The sequence below is a fragment of the Squalius cephalus genome (genome assembly GCF_949319135.1).
Source record: "Squalius cephalus genome assembly, chromosome: 8".
NCBI classification, from domain to species: Eukaryota; Metazoa; Chordata; class Actinopteri; order Cypriniformes; family Leuciscidae; genus Squalius; species Squalius cephalus.
In genome coordinates, this window is record NC_137129.1 from 10,515,782 (window position 1) to 10,534,201 (window position 18,420).

The 18,420-nt window shown below is 36.0% G+C and overlaps 2 protein-coding genes across 2 annotated transcripts; both read right to left on the bottom strand.

Moving 5' to 3' along the window:
- Positions 1-244: 244 nt before the first annotated feature.
- fam8a1a (family with sequence similarity 8 member A1a) lies at positions 245-5,186 on the bottom strand. The gene is made up of 5 exons (XM_079880035.1): positions 4,572-5,186; positions 2,949-3,069; positions 2,217-2,340; positions 1,863-2,002; positions 245-1,767 (listed from the first exon to the last, which is right to left on the bottom strand). Exons 1-5 carry the CDS (start codon positions 4,912-4,914, stop codon positions 1,623-1,625), a joined length of 873 nt encoding a protein of 290 aa, XP_079736161.1. The 5' UTR covers positions 4,915-5,186; the 3' UTR covers positions 245-1,622.
- Positions 5,187-16,113: 10,927 nt separating this feature from the next.
- fabp4a (fatty acid binding protein 4a) lies at positions 16,114-17,923 on the bottom strand. The gene is made up of 4 exons (XM_079879478.1): positions 17,765-17,923; positions 17,408-17,583; positions 17,041-17,142; positions 16,114-16,351 (listed from the first exon to the last, which is right to left on the bottom strand). The coding sequence occupies exons 1-4, from the start codon at positions 17,835-17,837 to the stop codon at positions 16,298-16,300; spliced, it is 405 nt and encodes a 134-aa protein (XP_079735604.1). The 5' UTR covers positions 17,838-17,923; the 3' UTR covers positions 16,114-16,297.
- Between the last annotated feature and the right edge of the window lie 497 nt (positions 17,924-18,420).

Consider the following 18,420-nt stretch of genomic DNA (forward strand, 5'->3'; position numbering starts at 1 on the left):
CACAAGATGATATAAGTTGTATCATCTTGTGATGTTTGTTCAAACCCTTATTAGACTTAATAGTACGTGTTTGTGTGTGCATGTTGGTGCGCACATTTGTCCTAGCTAAGACCCGTGTGTCTGTTTTCTTCATTTGCTCCACAAGGTTTGGATTATGAGGAATTACCCCTGGAACACCAAGACCTCCAGAGAGACCAGGACGGGCAAACAGAAAGAAAAATCAAAACAAAAAGGCTTTATAGTTATGGATGAGATATGTATTTCAAAGATCTAAATCATCAGTGAGTCTTACCAGAACAATGCAATTTCACAGTTTTTTGCATGATTGGCACGTGATCATTAGGAAACATTCTCTGCTTGTGAGAATGTGGACTGCCACTATCTATGGAATGTGACTGTGTAATTGAACAATGCCAAAGGACATTGGCTTTGAATTTCAAAGAACTCAGGGTTGTGTTTATGAACAAATATCACCACCTAGTGGTTATCAAGAAGCACTGTTTTAATTCTCTACACTAGTAATCAATATCCTCATCATTCCTTAACCCTGTACTTATATGCTTAACTAAAACCAAAACCATTAAAAACCTATCCGTAACTTAAAATAAAATAAATGTTACCTGAAATAAAAATATAAAAAGCTTAAACTTACTTTATTTTAGCTAGTTGCTAGGCAGCATTTCTCATTTTCATTTCATATTTCAATTTTAACTTGATATGCTTAAGTAAAACTAAAACTGAAATAAAAATTAATTAAAACTATGGACATATAAAAAAAACATGATAACAAAATGACTAAAAATTGCAATTTCAATTAAAAAGAAAAACGTATGGATAAAAAAATATATATAAATAAAAACTATATTAGTATCTCAATGATACTGTGACACGAGAAAGATAATGTATCCCATAGAGTATCGTCTTCAAGGATTTTAATAATTTTTTATATATGAATCATGCACAATGATAAATCAAAACAGCTGATGTGTTTGGCATGCCAAATACTGTAGGGGCAGATAATGTGAATTTCAAAATGTAATACTTAATTCTTTACATATAAAAGATCATAACTGAAACAACACATGACAAATAAAACAGGTTTTTAAGAAACCCTGAGAAATGTTGTGAGGCATATCAGCCACCGACTGAATTTACAACAGGAACGGAACATTCCGGACAGCTGCATGCATGTGTGGAAGGACACGAGCTCAATTCCTTGCCTTTGGTAAGATTAATAACAGACTCGTCTGGGCCATAAAGCTCAAATCTGGGGAGAAGTCATCAAAACCTTGTGGATTAAGCTGGTGTTTAGAGTAAAACATTCCACCCGGATGAAATTTCCAAGCATGTCTACATAAAACATGTGTCTTGAGCTTAATATCACTCATCATTCTTCAACATGAAAAACTGTTTGTTGCAAGATCAGTAACTTCTCTAAGAAAGCAGATATTTCCCAGTGTTGTAAACAATAGCTATGTGATCAGACATTGATACTGGGATCATTAGTGCAAATCTGCAGTAAATACTATTATGATATATTAAAATAAAATACTGAGAACATCTGTAAGCATTTGATGTTTGACAGGGGCCGTTTTCACATGACTTTGACACAAACAGACCTGTCATCTGGCTCTTCTCCGACGAACCACGATGGTTCCAGCCACAACGTCATAAACAGTTCTGTTGTGTTGGAAAAAGAGTAGCGTGATAAAGATAGGGAACAGGAAGGCGATGGAGAAGTTTTTGTTTAAGGCCCGTACTGTGGACCTGCAAGATGAAAAAAGAAGTCATTAAATTAAAATACTTCTAATGTATAATTTTAGTTTGTCTGCCCATGCATTATAAATACACGCATAACTCACGCAGATAAGCTGACATTGGATGCCGGTACTACCAAAACCCGATTAGGCTGCACCAGGACTGTCGTGTCACATGTGACGACTCGAAGACCCAGCAGGAACTTTCCTGGAGTGGCACCTCCAGCTCCCCAAATACAGATGATCTGCAGATAAAGACAGCACACAGACTGAAGGAATGTGTGAGCTGTCCAAAACCACACACTCATTCAAATCATTTCTTGACTACAGAGGCTTTGCACCAGATATTAAGGATGGAATAAACAAAAGAAAGAAATATGTAAATTAAAAACAGACTGAGCGACAAGGCTTGTAAAATGGAAGACAAATGATGCCAGAAGCTTGCGGAGACTCACTCACTTCATAGACGCACACTAGGACTCTGTATGCTAAAGCCACAACCATCATCTTCTGCAGGTCCTCCAATGATGTGGTCTCATCAATCTCTTCCACGATAAACTGCATCATGAATTTGGAAATATCTCTGTACAGAAGATCAAAGACATGTCATTATACGACATATGAGTCGGTTATGAAAGATGTCTCTTATGCTCACCAAGGCAGCATTTATTTGCTCAAAGATACAGTAAAACAGTAATACTGTGAAATACTATTACAATTTAAAATAACTTTTTTTTCTATTTTAATATATTTGAAAATGTAATTTATTCCTGTGATGGCGAATCAGAATTTTCAGCAGCCATTACTCATTCTAATCATTCTAATATACTGATTTGGTGCACACTGCACATGAAACATTATTATTATCAATGTTTAAACTTCAATAAAAATTAACTTGAAACTCTTTATAGGATTCTTTGATGAACAGAAAGTAAAAAAAACAGCATTTATTTTAAATAATTTTAATGACTTTAATGTAACTTTTTTTCCATTTAATGCATCCTTGCTGAATAAAAGTATTCATATTTCTTTAAGAAATCTTACTGACACCAATTTTTTAAGTAGTGCATATCTCTATATATAATTGATAAACTACTATTTTAAAAATATAACTAAATCTATAACTGTACAGTGATCCAGAAGGAAATAATTCTGACAGTAGTTAGTATTTTGAACAACTTCTCAACTCACTTCATTCCACTGAGATGCATGATCCACAACACTATGGTTGCCTTTACACAGAAGAGAAGGAAGAAATCCACAGTTTCAGCCAGAAATCTACGTAGAGGGGAGGGGATGGTGTACTCTCTACCTGAAAGAAAAAAGATAACGTTAGGACAGAGAGTGCCATCATATAGGCAGACATAAATGTATCAAATAATATGATTTTCACATGAAATTCAACAAACCTCAGTGTGCATTCTCAAGGTAGTTATGTGACAGATAATATGTGACATGTGCACTAAGGTTGGTTCTGTGCATTTGTGTCATTTATATGTGGTGGTGTGAGACTTTTGTACCCAACGTCATACACCTTAGTGAAAAGGTGGCACAGACGCGCTTCAGACGTGGATTTTAAGTGTCTACACAGACTGCTGCTTAGAGGTGGCATAAATGCATTTACACAGCTATTTCAACTGCATACTTTGTAACTAGAGGTTGAAGTAGATCGGAGCAGGTATAATTTAATCTGTTTTTATACAACATTCTGTCTTTACACTAAATGTTGAGTAGGCACAGTGTAGTCTAACAGGGTTAGTTCACTCAAAAATTAAAATTGTCCCATAATTTACTCAGCCTCAAGCAATCCTAGGTGTATATGACTTTCTTCTTTCAGACAAACACAATCAGAGTTATATTAAAAAATATCCTGGCTCTTCCAAGCTTTCTAATGGGAGTGAATAAAGCCTTAGTTTTTGAAGCTCCAAAAATTGCATCCATCCATCATCAAAGTAATCAACACTGCTCCAGGGCGTTAATAAAGGCATTCTGAAGCGATGCATTTTTGTAAGAAAAATATCCATATTTATAACTTTATAAACTATAATCACTGGCTTCCGGTAACTGCCGTACACAAGTCTAGTTCTGGCAGAAGAGTGACCTCTGACCCAACGCATGACGTAGGATCTAGTCGTAGCGTAATCTTTGGTGAGAGGACACTGGTAGTGCAAACAAATACGACTGGGCAACAAACTGGGCTCCTCCAACATTTCTCTTTAAAAATTCTCATTTTACTTTCAATTCGTGAACGGTGTTTTGTTTTGCTTCCACTTTCATCAATATGTCATACGCCGGGTCAGAGGTTACTCTTCTGCCAGAACTTGACTCACGTATGGCTGTTACGTTACTTTGCTTCAGAAGGCCTTTATTAACCCCCTGGAGCCGTGTTGATTACTTTTATGATGGATGGATGCGCTTTTTTGGGCTTTAAAATCTAAGGTACCATTCACTCCCATTATAAAGCTTGGAAGAGCCAGGATATTTTCTAATATAACTCTGATTGTGTTTGGCTGAAAGAAGCAAGTCATATAGGATGGCTTGAAGGTGGGTAAATTATGGGATAATTTTCATTTTTGGGTGAACTAACTCTTTAACTTGACTGTGTAAAACACATTTAAAGTAGCCTACTTAAAACAATATGGAAATGGTTTATATAATGCTAAAAGTTTATCCAGCTGGGGATTATGGAGATATACTATAGCTAGATAAAATGTAAATAGTTCAATTCTTCATTAACGTAAGTTAACGTGTGTTTAATGATGCAACTGATGATAACTCCGTCTCCTCCGAGCATTGGGTTGACAGCTACAGTACCTGCGGGCTGGGGCTGTGCTGCTGGTCCTCTGTCAGCAGTGCTGGATGTGGCAGTGGCTGCTGGACGGCTGGACGGTGGGCTCGTCTGGTTATACCAGGCGGCGATGTCAGCGGGCGTCGCGGCATATGCAGATGTGGAGCTGCCGGGTGCCTGGCAACCGAACTGAGGCGGAGGAAACAGCGGCGCGGACATCAACACCCAGCTCTGCCAGCTCGCATAGCCACAGTAATAGCGCCACATCCACTGCTGCAGCTGCGCGCAGTATTCAGTCGTTGTCATGTTGTCACTGTCATCGGATTTCTGACCGTTTTTGGCCGTTTCTTCCGCACTATCCGCTGTCATGTTGACTCCTTTTGTTAATCTTATTTAGACTTCAACTCACTAAATAGGCTAATCTGCTCAGGCAGCGGCCATGACAACCGCTCATTCGAGCCGGAATATACCACTATGCTAATACATTTGTCGTTGGTGTTTTTCGCATCAACTGCCTTAGACCGTTTCTGTAATTTTATTTATCATAGCAAAAAGACTTGTCTGCTACAAAAGATACAAACTGTGCAAATAACTCAAAATTAAACTGCACCAACTGTTTGCGCACCCCTGTGATATCCTATAGTGGTGCAGGCTGCAAAGACCATTCATTATGCGATGAACATTACTATACCAGGATGTAAAGAAAGACAGTCATGATTAATCTGAAACTCGGTTATTTAAAATATGAATACGGTGATCATATAATTTTAAACTGATTATTACAATATTTTTAATAATTTTTATAGTAAAATAATTATTTAGGCCTACATTTATGCATTTGGCTGGCCTTTGTTATCTAAAGTGACTGACATTGCAGGAAGTAAAGTTATAGGCTGCTACATTTTATTAGTTAATGTATTCCTTAGGAATCGGTCACCACACTACTGTTTGAGCTTCTGGAATTATGGTAAAATAATTAAGTATAATTACACAATAAAATAATTATTTTCATTTATGCTTGACAATACACATCCAAACCCAATTGTGCATTTACATGTCTGATGAAAACTTCCTATTTTCTCATTTAACTTTTATTATTATTATTAAAAGCACTACAAAAAATTCTGAAACTTTTGGAAAATTAATACAGCAGTATAAATTGCTAAAATAATTGTCTATATTTGTAAGTTGGGTATTTTCAACACTCGCTATACTTATAAACTATTTAAAAAAAAAATTCTAATTATTTTACAATTATTATCCATACAGTGTTCATTTCCTCATATTTATTTAGAGTATCATGTTTGTATTTTTATTAAATAATTAGTCACACTGAATGACCATTTAAAATGAACTAGAAAATAAAAAATAGAACCATAAAATTACAATTTCATTTATACATTCATAAAAAAATCAATTATCTTGATAATAAAAAAGTCCTCAAATAGAAGTGAGACTCATCACCACTAGGTGGCGACAATGTCATTCATATGATTTTGCAGTTATGAAATTGAACTGGGGTGCGTTTCCCGAAAGCATCGTTGGCCAACTATGGTCGCAAGTTCATCGCAATGTCCATTGAACTCTATTAGTAACGACGGAACTTGCGACCATAGTTGGCCAACGATGCTTTCGGGAAACGCAACCCTGGTCAATTCTCAATTATTCAGATTCTCAAACTTAAAAGTTATTTCATTTTAAAAAAGGGAACGAGAAAGACAGAGAGGGGATGAATTGTAAACTCTACTTGCGAGCATTCCTAAATTGAGTTTCTGCGGTTAGAAAGTGTACTGATTAAATTAGATTAATTGTGCTTATTTAGACATCCGCATGTCAATGCAAAAGGGTCAAATGTAGACGGCTTCAAAAACTGTCCGCCGGTTTTGTCTTTGGACGCTTGTTATGGTGGCCAGCTGTTAAAAGACCGGGATGTATTTATGTCTGTGTGTTGCTCTCATTCTCTGTTGGTGGTGTATTTGCTGACTGGGCTGCCCTGGGCCTGTGAGTAAGGTCTGGCCGGCCTAGTGACTCTGCTGGTCCCTGAATGGAGGCCCCCAGGCGGAACAGAATCTGCCCATGTGAGGATGATCACCCCTGACAGGATGTGAGGTGACTTGCACAGAAATAATCAGGGGCAAATAAAAGCTGTGTCCAGCAAACGCTGACCTGCATGGAACCTGCCACCGGCTGAGGATTACGAGCGAGGTGTGTGAGCGTGTCTGTCTGCTGTCCATACACAGATAATCATAGTACCTGCATGGTTTAAAGCGAAGAACCACGATGGGTTAAAGTTTTCCAAATAAAATCACATAGTAAACGCAGAGGAGGACATTTTACACTGGAATTTATTGTGTTATAGCCTACTTGAACTTTGTTACTATTGTGTCAAGAGTTGTGAAGAGCTTTGCAATGTCTGAAGCAATAAGTGACTTGAAACCTTTGCTGAACTCTGTGTCATATGTTAACAGATGATCTGCACAATTTAAATGTTAAACACCTGTTTTCCTTCAACATTTCATGGTATATTCAAAGCATTTCTTATGCCTGTTCACACCAAGGACGATAGCTATATTGATAATGATAAAGAAATTGTTCTAAAAATCATTTTAAATATAAAAACAATAGCAGAGTCCACACCACAACTATAAGGATAAGGGCACAGAGAAACGATCTCTTGGGAAGCTCTCTCAGAATTTTTTTTTTTTTTTTCAGTTGATGAAAAATGAAAAAGAATGACAGCCAATCAGAAACCGCAATACTTTAAAGAGCTCGAGCATTTAAAGCGACAGACAAAAAAAAAAAAACTGCAGCGCGCTTATAATAAACAAAATCGTTCGTTGCTCTGAACACTAATTAGTCTTGGTGTGAACGGGACTTGTTACAGCCTGTAGCTCATACAAGTTAAAGGGATAGTTCACTTCAAAATGAAAATTCTGTCATCATATACTCATCCTCAAGTTGTTCCTCATATACTCACCCTCAACTGGAACCATTGACTTCCATAGTATTTTTTCTCCTATTATGGAAGTCAATGGTTCCAGTTAACTGTTTGGTTACTGACATTCTTCAAAATATCTTCCTTTGTGTTCAGCAGAAGAAAGAAATTCATACAGGTTTGAAACAACTTGAGGGTGAGTAAATGATGACAGAATTTTCATTTTGAAGTGAACTATCCCTTTAAGAACTTTGCTGTCCTCACCCTCACACACCCAAAATAAACTGGGGAATCAACTTTCCTGCTTGCAAGAACAGCACAACCCGTCCCAATCTGCTGCAGATTCAAAACTCGCCTCTTTTGATTAATAATTGGGGTAAAGACAAACTCTGTAGCAGGCTTTTAATGTCATGCAGCAGATAATGTTTGCATTTGCGGTTTCGCATTTGAGTTAAAAAATGTATTTTGGTTTAAATGAAAGGTTTTTATTAATTCTAGGCTTGACCTTGAAGACGTGAATGATTTCAAAACTATTTCAAGCTGTAGGCCTACAATTCCTTCATGCAGTCGATGATACATCTTTTCTTTGCTGACTTGGTTTCTTATGAACTCCTATCTCTGCAAAGTCTCAGTGTTTGTGATTTAAATGCCCTTATTTCAGCGCTAATGTTAAGGGAGTTTAATAAGAAATTGTGGTGACAGTGCAGAAAATCATTTGATGTCAGCACCCACACCGAGATTTAACCTCAGATTTGCACACATTATATTGTAACTTAATTCAGAAATGTCACTAAAATCATTGTATAACGTTTTATTAGGGTAAATGACACTATTATATCCTGATAAACACTTTATTGTTAAATCTAGGTAGGTCATGGGTAATGGATGCATATAAGCCTTTACAAATTTAAAACAGTAAAGTTTAAACTGTTTAAAACTGCATGATAAATAAGGAATCAAAAATAAAATTGGTCATGACATTCTTTTAAGCCTTCACTATTTCATTTTAAATAGTCTAGTAGTGTGACAAATTATTTATTTATTTATTTTAGCTTTGTTCTGTTCTGTTCTGTTTTGTTTAAAAGTACAACATTTCCATGTATTTATAAATTTATTTTGTTGTTGTTGTTGTTGTTGTTTTGTTTAAAAGTACACGAAAACATTTGTTTTGTTTTGTTTGTTTTGTTTTGTTTTGGTTTTTTTGTTCTGTTTTGTTTAAAAGTAGAAAACATATATGGCTTGTTTATTTTGTTTTTTGTTCTGTTTTGGTTTTTGTTTTGTTTTGATACAAAAATTCCATTTAAAAGTGCATGTAATATGACTCAAAAGTATATCATGACATCTACCCATATATCAAAAAAAAGGAAGATCTTTTACTGCTTCCGTATACGTCGGCTGCTTACGTATTTTGTTCCTTAACTGAGAACTAAGAGCACACAAATCCCTTTTCATATGATTTGTAGCCATTATTTGACACATAGACCCCATTAAGTTAATTATGTCACATTTCAGAGGTGAGCGCTACTGTGAAGGGCTTGGCGTCATGCGGTCAGAGCTCATATACCTCCCACCACCTCCCTTTCTGTGGCCCATTCAGAGTACCTCTCAGCCCTATATGTGGCTCTGTCTGTCTGATCACATGAGCCACTTCCCCCTCGGCTTTTCTAGATCAAAAGTTAACCGTGGGAAAAGCCATAAAGCGTTCCAGAACATCTGACATTTGAAAATGTTTGTTTGCCATACGCTACTTGCAGCTGTGTGCAGACAAAGCCGAAGACAAGCAGCCATCACTTCAAAGTTGCTTTGTATTCCACATTTAGAGCACTGAGCAACAAAGCAATGGGTTAAATTTATCATTCTTGAAATAGCATTGATCTGAAGGTACGACTATAGTGATATATTGGTGATTCTGAGCTAAATTACACCAAATCCTGTTTGGTGTTTCAAATAAATCTCAATCCGTGATGATTCGGGGGTTAAATTTCAAGTACAACCGTAAGTGTTTTGTTTACAAGCAGTAAGAAGAAAGGTCAGTGAATGACTTATAGCTTCCTTTTCCTCTGAGCTATCACAGACCCACGTTATCTCCCCCCTACAGCGTGTGGAAGTACGTGTTTGAAAGTAATTAAAGGGTGTTCACAGAGCTATTGTTCTCTAGACTCTTAAAAATAAAAACACATAGATATATCTCTTTTTATATAAACTATACAGGCAAAGTATTATGACGCTCAAACGTCAATTGCTCCTCTCCAACAGGAAAAAAGTACTTTTTCATTGCTTGACATGTATTGAAATTGATCAGCGGAAAACAAGGAGTTGACGGAAAAGGTTTGGAGAACTTTGTTCATTCGGAACGTAACAGGCATTTCATTGACATGATCATAAGGGTAAGAGAACCTGAGTGGATTTATAGGGTACTGCCCACAAATTGGGTACAAATTCAAAGCATTAGAGGCACAAATCATATGTTTTTGTTTTGTTACTGGATAAATTATTACCTAACTTACAATTAACATGGCTCTATAAAAAGTATATTGTTAGGAACACATTAAAGTCCCTTTTGATTTTGGCCTGTCCAGTTTACAACCCTAACCCTAACCCTAACTATTTTATGAGGAGGCAATTTTGCATGACTTTTTACGATGTGATTCATATAGAAACATTTAAAAATTAAAAAAAAAACATAAGGATGAAGGTCCAGCCTTAACCCCACCCCTACATCTATCAGTGGGGCATAACAGATTGTATGAGTGATATATCAGTTCACCTAAACATAAAATAGTTATGATTTGCCATGAGAGGTGGGCCTGTCCCACCGCAGAAGACCTTCTTGACTATGGCATATTCAGCGTAATTTATTTATTTATTATGTCATAAAAAAAAAAAAAATTTATATATATATATATATATATATATATATATAATCCATAGAATTGTGGCAATCAGGACATAAGATCTTTTGGACTGTACATAATTTCAATTTCTCAAATTGTACGCAAATTTTATTGTTGACTGTATTTGTCGAGCTCAACCATTAATTTTTGGAAAAATTATCAAACAACTATTGTTCTTTGATTTATCAGAAAGAACTAACACAGTGTGTTACAATTACATATTTTTATAGTTTTTTTTTTGCATTCAAGAAAAAAATGAAAAAGCAAAAAGTAAACACTTCATAGAAAGGAGAGTTTACCTGACACTTACAGTCAACATTTAAAAAAAAAAACTCTTTTCACTGACCATGTTTAAAAAGGAAAAAACAAACAAAAAAAGCTAAGCTTTTTTAATTCTAAAGATTTTCTAAGGCCTTTTCTGTACCTTATTTGTGTAACATGCCATATTCACCGCCTTAGGATGGGTTATGGGAATGAGATTTAACTCCCACTTGCACATTCTCTTATCTGAGACGAGTATACTGTGTTCCTCAAACTATATCTAACAGGAATTCTAAACAGAATTCCAAAGATCTTCCTTTCATTCCTTATCTGGTCCCAAATGGGAAGATTCACAGTGTTCCAGAAAATCGGGTATCAAGCAAATGTAGTCCTCAAGCTTCCTAGCATTAAAGACAGCTGATTGTTTGCAGCTGAGACAGCTGAGTGTTTGCATGCTGGACTGAATTTGGGATGGGGAAGCCCAATGGTTACTTTGATTGTGGATTCAGCATTCAATAGTTAAAAGTTTCAAGTTCACAATTGTGTTCTGTTACCATTGTGCCCTTGAGAAACTCCTCTACAATTATGTAGGATGAACATCTGTGACTGTTTTGACTGGCCCCTTTTTTTGATGTTGTACAGAGGCTCCATACTGAGCAGTTCTCTGTATGGGATTACAGATCACATGTCCTCAGTGAATCCAAAGGACGAGGAAGGAAATCAGCTAAAAACACTCATTCATGGCTCATCCCACATTATTAAGGTTAAAGGGAGAGTTTGGACAGATTGCAGTGTTCTTAAACAAAGCTGACCTCATGTTTAGCAGTCTTGAGTAATGAATACAAAACAAAGAAATATTTTGCTTATAGTCCAAATGCAAAAAATGAGACAGAGTATGTGGTATATAAAATTATCAGTTTGATTTAAAATACAGTAATGCATTAAAAGAACAGTTGAACAATTTCATTTTTTTTTAATCGGTTGGTTGGACGGTTGGTTGGTTGGTTGGTTGGACGGTTGGTTGGTTGGTTGGACGGTTGGTTGGTTGGTTGGTTGGTTGGTTGGACGGTTGGTTGGTTGGTTGGTTGGACGGTTGGTTGGTTGGTTGGTTGGACGGTTGGTTGGTTGGTTGGTTGGTTGGTTGGTTGGACTTTATTTTACAGTAGGCCTATGTGTACTTATGTGTACTTACAGTGTACTTACCTAAGAAAGTACTGGTTAACATGTTAACTAAATGGATTAAGGTTAGGTTTCAGGTTTTAGTTATAACCCGCAATTACTATAAAAAGTATATAGTATGTACATAGGGAACAGGACTGTAAAATAAAATTTATTTATTTAGTTGTTAGTTAATTATTTTTCTTAAATTAGTTAGTCTATTTACTGAAACATGTTCCAAGTTAGTTAGTTAGTTAATTTCTATTAAATGAGTTAGTCTATTTACTGAAACATGTTCCATTGCAAAACTGATTTTTTTTAAAAAAAAATTCATGGAACACAAAAGCAGATTTTACAAAGTGAATAACCATTATTTTTTTATTTTTTGGAAGCAGTTCAGACATAGTGCAAAACAAAATATCTCATTTTATGTTGCACAAAAACAAACAAATAAACGCATACAGTTTCAGACAGAAAAAATGAGTGAACGATATGCCTCTGTCAAGTATTAACATATTTGTTCATTTATTTTCGGACTGTAAGATAAAAGATTCCTTGCATTTACAGTCATTTCTCAAGACTGTTAAGCATGAGGTCAGCTGTGCACTCAAATCTTTCAGCCCAGTTTCTTGCAGGTATGGGTTATTTGGCCACAGACGTCCATCCTTCAGTGACCATTGCAGCTCTTTGTGTTCTGAGCTGGATTTGGAGTCCAACAGGCTAGTTGCGTAGCAACAAGCTTCCCAGAAGCCCCTGCTGATATCAGCCCTGACTCAACTGACACATAGCAACCCTGATTCCCACCAGGCAACTGAAGTGAACCCAAAACCCTTTTCAGCAGCTATGTCGACAGATTGATTTGCAAATCAAAGCATTTTACAACATATCAGCAACTGTTGTGAAGGCACGAATTGAACAATTAAAACACAGAGGTCATGGTAGGCCTCAGGAAGATTAACATTGAAAAACTAGGGAATGTTACAAACATGCTAGATGCTAACTGGCAGGTCTTTATTGGTTTTATAACCTTCACTGTCTGTGGAAGAGGCTCTGTTGATCTGTCAATAACAGAGGAAGCTGTTTTATGGCAGTGTGAGGGACTGTATCCGAGGCCGATTTGATTGTCCGTTCCAATGTAAGGAAAGTGAGCGGAAGGGTGCGATCCGTCTCCTGCGGTGCAGCTTTCCAGATGTTACTCAAAGGATATGATTTCATTCCTGTAGTGTTATCTGCACAAGCAAAACAGTCTGCAGGTCAACACACGAAGACAGGACCCCTGTGAATCCGACACACAATACTGAGACATCCCGCAAGCGGTGCACACACCCATAATGCAATACACAGACGCTCACAAGATCTGATCCATGCAGTCAATATCAGCTTACATATAACCTACCTTGTTACATGGAGATTCACCAAATTAATCAATGTTTTTAAAGTTTAAAGTTAAAAATTTTTTATATATAACTTTACCTGTATATTATTGTAATGCATCCACAACTAAACAAAATAGTCTATTAAAATCGCCATGAAATGGACATTGCTAGGCTAGTCTTTTCTTCCCCATTATGACATGTATCTGAGTGAAATGACTTCTCAAGCCAGAGAAATTGTAGGGCAGGGATTGTTTTTATCCATCGCGAATTTGTTGGATCGTTGGATTGTTGTGGTTTGCGATTGTGTTGACGTCTGAGTGACAGGTTGTTCCACCCTCGAGCCAATAAACACGTCATCATCAGAAAAGAGATGTCGCTGCAATATTTCATAAACAAAAATAAGAATTGTCCATTTTGATTTCATGGTTACTTTAAGGTGCGGTCGCATTTACCGTTGCTCGGCAAAATTTTGCGGGTGAAATCCAGTGGTTCTAATGAGCCACGATTTCGGGAGTTTTGCATGAGTGAGAAAACGTTTCCCACGCTGATTCCGTTCATGTTCAAATTAGAATTCGCCGCCCTGATAATTAGAAAGCTTCTTAAAAGGGACTTGACTTGTTCTTCAGGCATTGCTACATTACTGACAAAAGGCATGCACCTTTATGATGTACAAAACAATCGGATGAACATTGTAAAAACATTATAGAAGGCTAATTTTAACTGAAGTTTTCCTACGTAATTTTAACTACAATCAATAACTGAGACGCAAAATGGCAGCAGTTGCGTTTGTTCGAGAAACAAGAGCGTACAAGCAAGCAAAGCCGCTTTAAGGCAAGCCTGCAAGATTAGCACAAAAAAAATGAAACATAAAAATAAAAACGTAATGTAAGGTAGGAGGCCTTTGGATGTCAGTGGAGGAGAGGCTTACTACACTGAATAAACTGCTTTTGTGGGAAAACAGCTTATCATTTAATGAATCGACAGCATATTGGCTAATCTTCAACACGTTTGCCATTACGTGTACTTACTATAGGGTTAGGGTTAGAATTAGGTTTGTTGTAGGGTTGTTTGCATTTAATTATGCATAATTAAAAGTTATTACTTTAGTAACACATGTGACATGTAACAAGGACACTAAAATAAAATGTTACCCATGATTGTCTTTCCAGTTTCCACCCAAAAAAAAAAAAAATCAATATTGCATATTGTCTTCGTCTAATATTATAACTTTAACGTACAACTGGGGCAACAGCACTTTCCCTTAATTCTGTAACAACAAACATGAAACCTATTGCTTGTAATCTAACTTCTCTGAGCCTTGGCTCAGTTATGACAACAAACATCTTTTTATGAAGTAAATCATTCCATATGCTCAGCTCTTCTGATCTCAGCATGGCGATGAGAGGTGCATCAGGCCAAACCCAAATCAAATGAGATAGGAATCACTATGTTAGAATTAGAGCGTAATAATGTGTCTGAAAATATGTGATCTTCAAACATTCAAAACACATTTCCAGAACCTTCCACCTTTTAAACTTTGTACAGGTTGGGTAATAGGAAAATGCATTGTTTTTATTGAATAGGCTGTACAGAGAGAGCTGGCTCATAACCTACCTGTTTCAGCTGTTTTTGCTGTCAATTACAATCAGTGTATCTCTACACTTTCCTGTCCTGGGAAAGTAGCCACTGGTGGAACATTCTCTGCTCTTTGTGTGGGTCAAAAGGAATGACTCTGGGGACTCGTTGTGTTCCAGTTTCGTTACGCATGCTAAAACTATGTTCAAAAAGGGAAATGTTCGACTAAAAGGAGGAAAGAAATACATATCCTCTGTACCCTTGGACACAGTCCACTGTTACAGTAACTCTCTTGTTGTCTTCATCCAACTGAGGTGAAGGGGCAAAAAAGACATGGGAACGCAAGAACCATCTGGATCTACATATAGTTTAATGAAGATAAATCACATCAGTCCATCAGGACGGTAACTTTCATTTTTAGTGAAGAATATCTCAGACAGAAGCTATAAAAATAGTAAATGACTTTATCACAAAGATTTGATATGTGGAAATAATGTACATTATAAACACTCATAGATGACAGCAAGGAGCATTTTTACTGGAGCATAAGATTGTAATAGTTGAACATCATGTCCTGAAGCAATACTCAACTGTGTAAAGCTATAAAAGTGTTAACTTGTAAATCTTATGAATTAAAATGGCATTACTCAATTTAATTTTAAATGCTGTGAGAAAATACATTTTTTGTTGCTCCATAAAGGGAAAGTTCACCCAAAAATGAACATTTTGTCATCACTTACTCACCCTCAAGTTGTTCCAAACCTGTTATGTTGAACACAAAAGAAGAAAATTGGTAACCAGACAATTGGTGGCACCTTTCTTTTGTAAAGAAAGAAACTCATAGAGGTTTGGAACAACTTGAGGGTGAGTAAATGATGACAACATTTTCATTTTTGGGTGAACAATCCTTTTAAGGAGGGTTCTGTCAATTTTAGATCTTGAATAATTAATAATGAACTATTAAACACTTTAACACATTTTCTGAGATGTTAATCTATATGTAAGGGTTTCAAAATATGGAAGACTAGAACAATAGGGCAGTTAAAGTTAGGGATTTTTTTTTTGGATATATGGATGTGAAACAGATATGTAGTATTTGACAGTTAAAAAAAAACTCATTATGTAATTAGTGAGATAATCCTTATAATTATAGTAGATCATCCTTATTGCATAATCCTTGATTCTCATGAGGAAACATCTCTCACGCCTTGTATTATGCGAAATCTTTCAAAGTATGCACAAACGAGAAGTTTATTCCTTACTGTGAGTCAACGCTAAATCTCTGGCCTAGATTTTTCGAAAACGTCGACACATGCATTTTGACTAAGCCTATGTTAAAACAGCAGGGATCAACAAACCACAACTCAGCTGAAGGCAAATAAAAACAACTTTATTCAAAGCACCATAAAGACTGATAATAAATGCATTTTAAAAGGGTCAGCACGCATTTGCTTTGGTGTCAAAAATAATTTTTCAGTAGAGAAATAATGTTTCACTTTGGCTTTTTGCTCATTGAACTGAGCCTGGCATCTTCAAATCCAGATTGGATAACTTCATGCCTCCTTCACATATGTCCTTACAGCCACCACATCACCCATAGTGCATTTCTGCAAAAAGAAGATATGGTTATAAATACCTCAAAAGATTCATCTGAGAAAGTAAATGGGAAAAATGTCTATCTTCAACTTTTCTGTACAATGGTTGTTAAGCATTACTACATTAGGCTATTCTAGGCTATTTCCATTTATATTGCACAACTCTATCATCTTTAAAAACTGAACATCTGAGAATGGAATAATTAGGTAACATTTTAAAGTAACTTAGCTGTTAAAATAACTAATAGCTGTCCATGGTTACTGGATAAGGATTTGAATCATTTCAAAAAGATTACACTCACAAAGAGCAAACTATAGCAGAATAAAATATTTTAGAATATTATAAATTATAAAATCATATATATTCAATACAGCAGCTTCCATTTTTAAATTTCCTGATAGTTCCAGTTTTCTATGGGAACCCTGAATATTTATACATGGAAATATAATAAGTTGCATAAAAAATAAAAAATAAAATAAAAATAAATAAAAGTGAAATCCATAATTTCTTCACATTTATTTTCAAATTGCAAATAACATTTTTTTAAGTTTACATACATATATACATATATAAAAAGTTAAACAACATTTTTAAATGTGAGTTAGCAATTATATTATAAGCATTATATAATGTAATACCATTTGTTAATGTTATGAACTTTTCTATGACGTGTTTATAATAAATAAAAGAGCATTCTTACAGCTATTAATTTCCCATCCGTCACCTCCCTCTCTATCGTCGACTCCTTGCCATCCCAGGTCTGTTTCTGCACAAGTTTGCCGTTCTCAAGAGTCACGACAGTCTGCAGATAAAAAGAGAGAGAGGAGCCCGTTAACTTTCACAACTTTTTATCTTTTGTCGAATCAACTTAGATAATTAATGTAGTTCAGATAACACAATATTTTGAGTTTCTATATATTAAACTAATCTCCTTTGTTGTATTAACTAAAAATTATAATTTCAATGAACTCAAATTTTTAAAGCAACCAGTTAAACCAACAATATTTATTTTTACAGTGTAGATAGCTTCAAACCACTGAAAATATTCCAACTATTCCATTACAAACCGTAGTCTTTCTATCATCTGCGGTGGTCTCCTCGAATGACTCGTTCAGTTTAAATTTGACCTCAGTAGTTTTGAAGGTGCTCTGCGACTTCATGCAAATGAGCCCTTGGTCATCCACACACACGACCAGGTTGGGTTTGGTCCGGTTCCCGACCTGACGAGTAGCGAAACCGACACCTGAAAAAGGAAACGTACCTCTCATTCACGAGACACCTTGACCATCAACAGAAAATTAATAATGCACGTTAAATGCACTGACAATTTTTCTTTTTCTTTTTGCATTTAACAAAATTGAGAGATTTGCAAAATAACATGCATTTGATTTCTTAATAAATTATTAAATGATGAAGAATAATACCTATAGCCTTCATGTACTCGTCAAAGTTGTCGCTGGTGGTCATCTTCCATGTTCCCACGAATTTGTCAACCATTTTTCTGGATGATGATGTTCCCTGTCACTCAAAACAACAGCTCAAAGCTCAGATTGGGTCTGATGTGATCGAATGACTGCGGGGTTTTTGAACAGCTCCTCCAGCACGTGCACGATCACACTAGCCAATCAGATCCTCCGGCGTCAGTGAGCGGAGTTCCTCAACCTCCCACCCGCAAACGCAACTCAGAACTGGGGAAGGGTTCGCATTTTTTTAGGACCACAAAAACGGTCTAATAACATTCACTGGGTCAGAGGATAACAATCACAAAGATCATTCACATAAAAAGGCTTAATAGTTTTACAACTGCGTGTTTTACCAACTATAAGAGGAAACCTTTCCTGACTGAAAAGATGACCATCCCTCACTGTGCCTGACAAGGTCTCATTTGTGAACATTATAGGCCTACATTAGTTTACATGAACAAATGAAACAATGAAAAACACTTCTATAGCATTTATTAATCTTAGTGTTAGCCTCAATATTTACTGATAGCCTACATATTAAGTTCATGATAACAGCCTAGTTCATGATTGCACCCCAATCTAACATTAATATGAACATTTTTTATTAACTAACATCA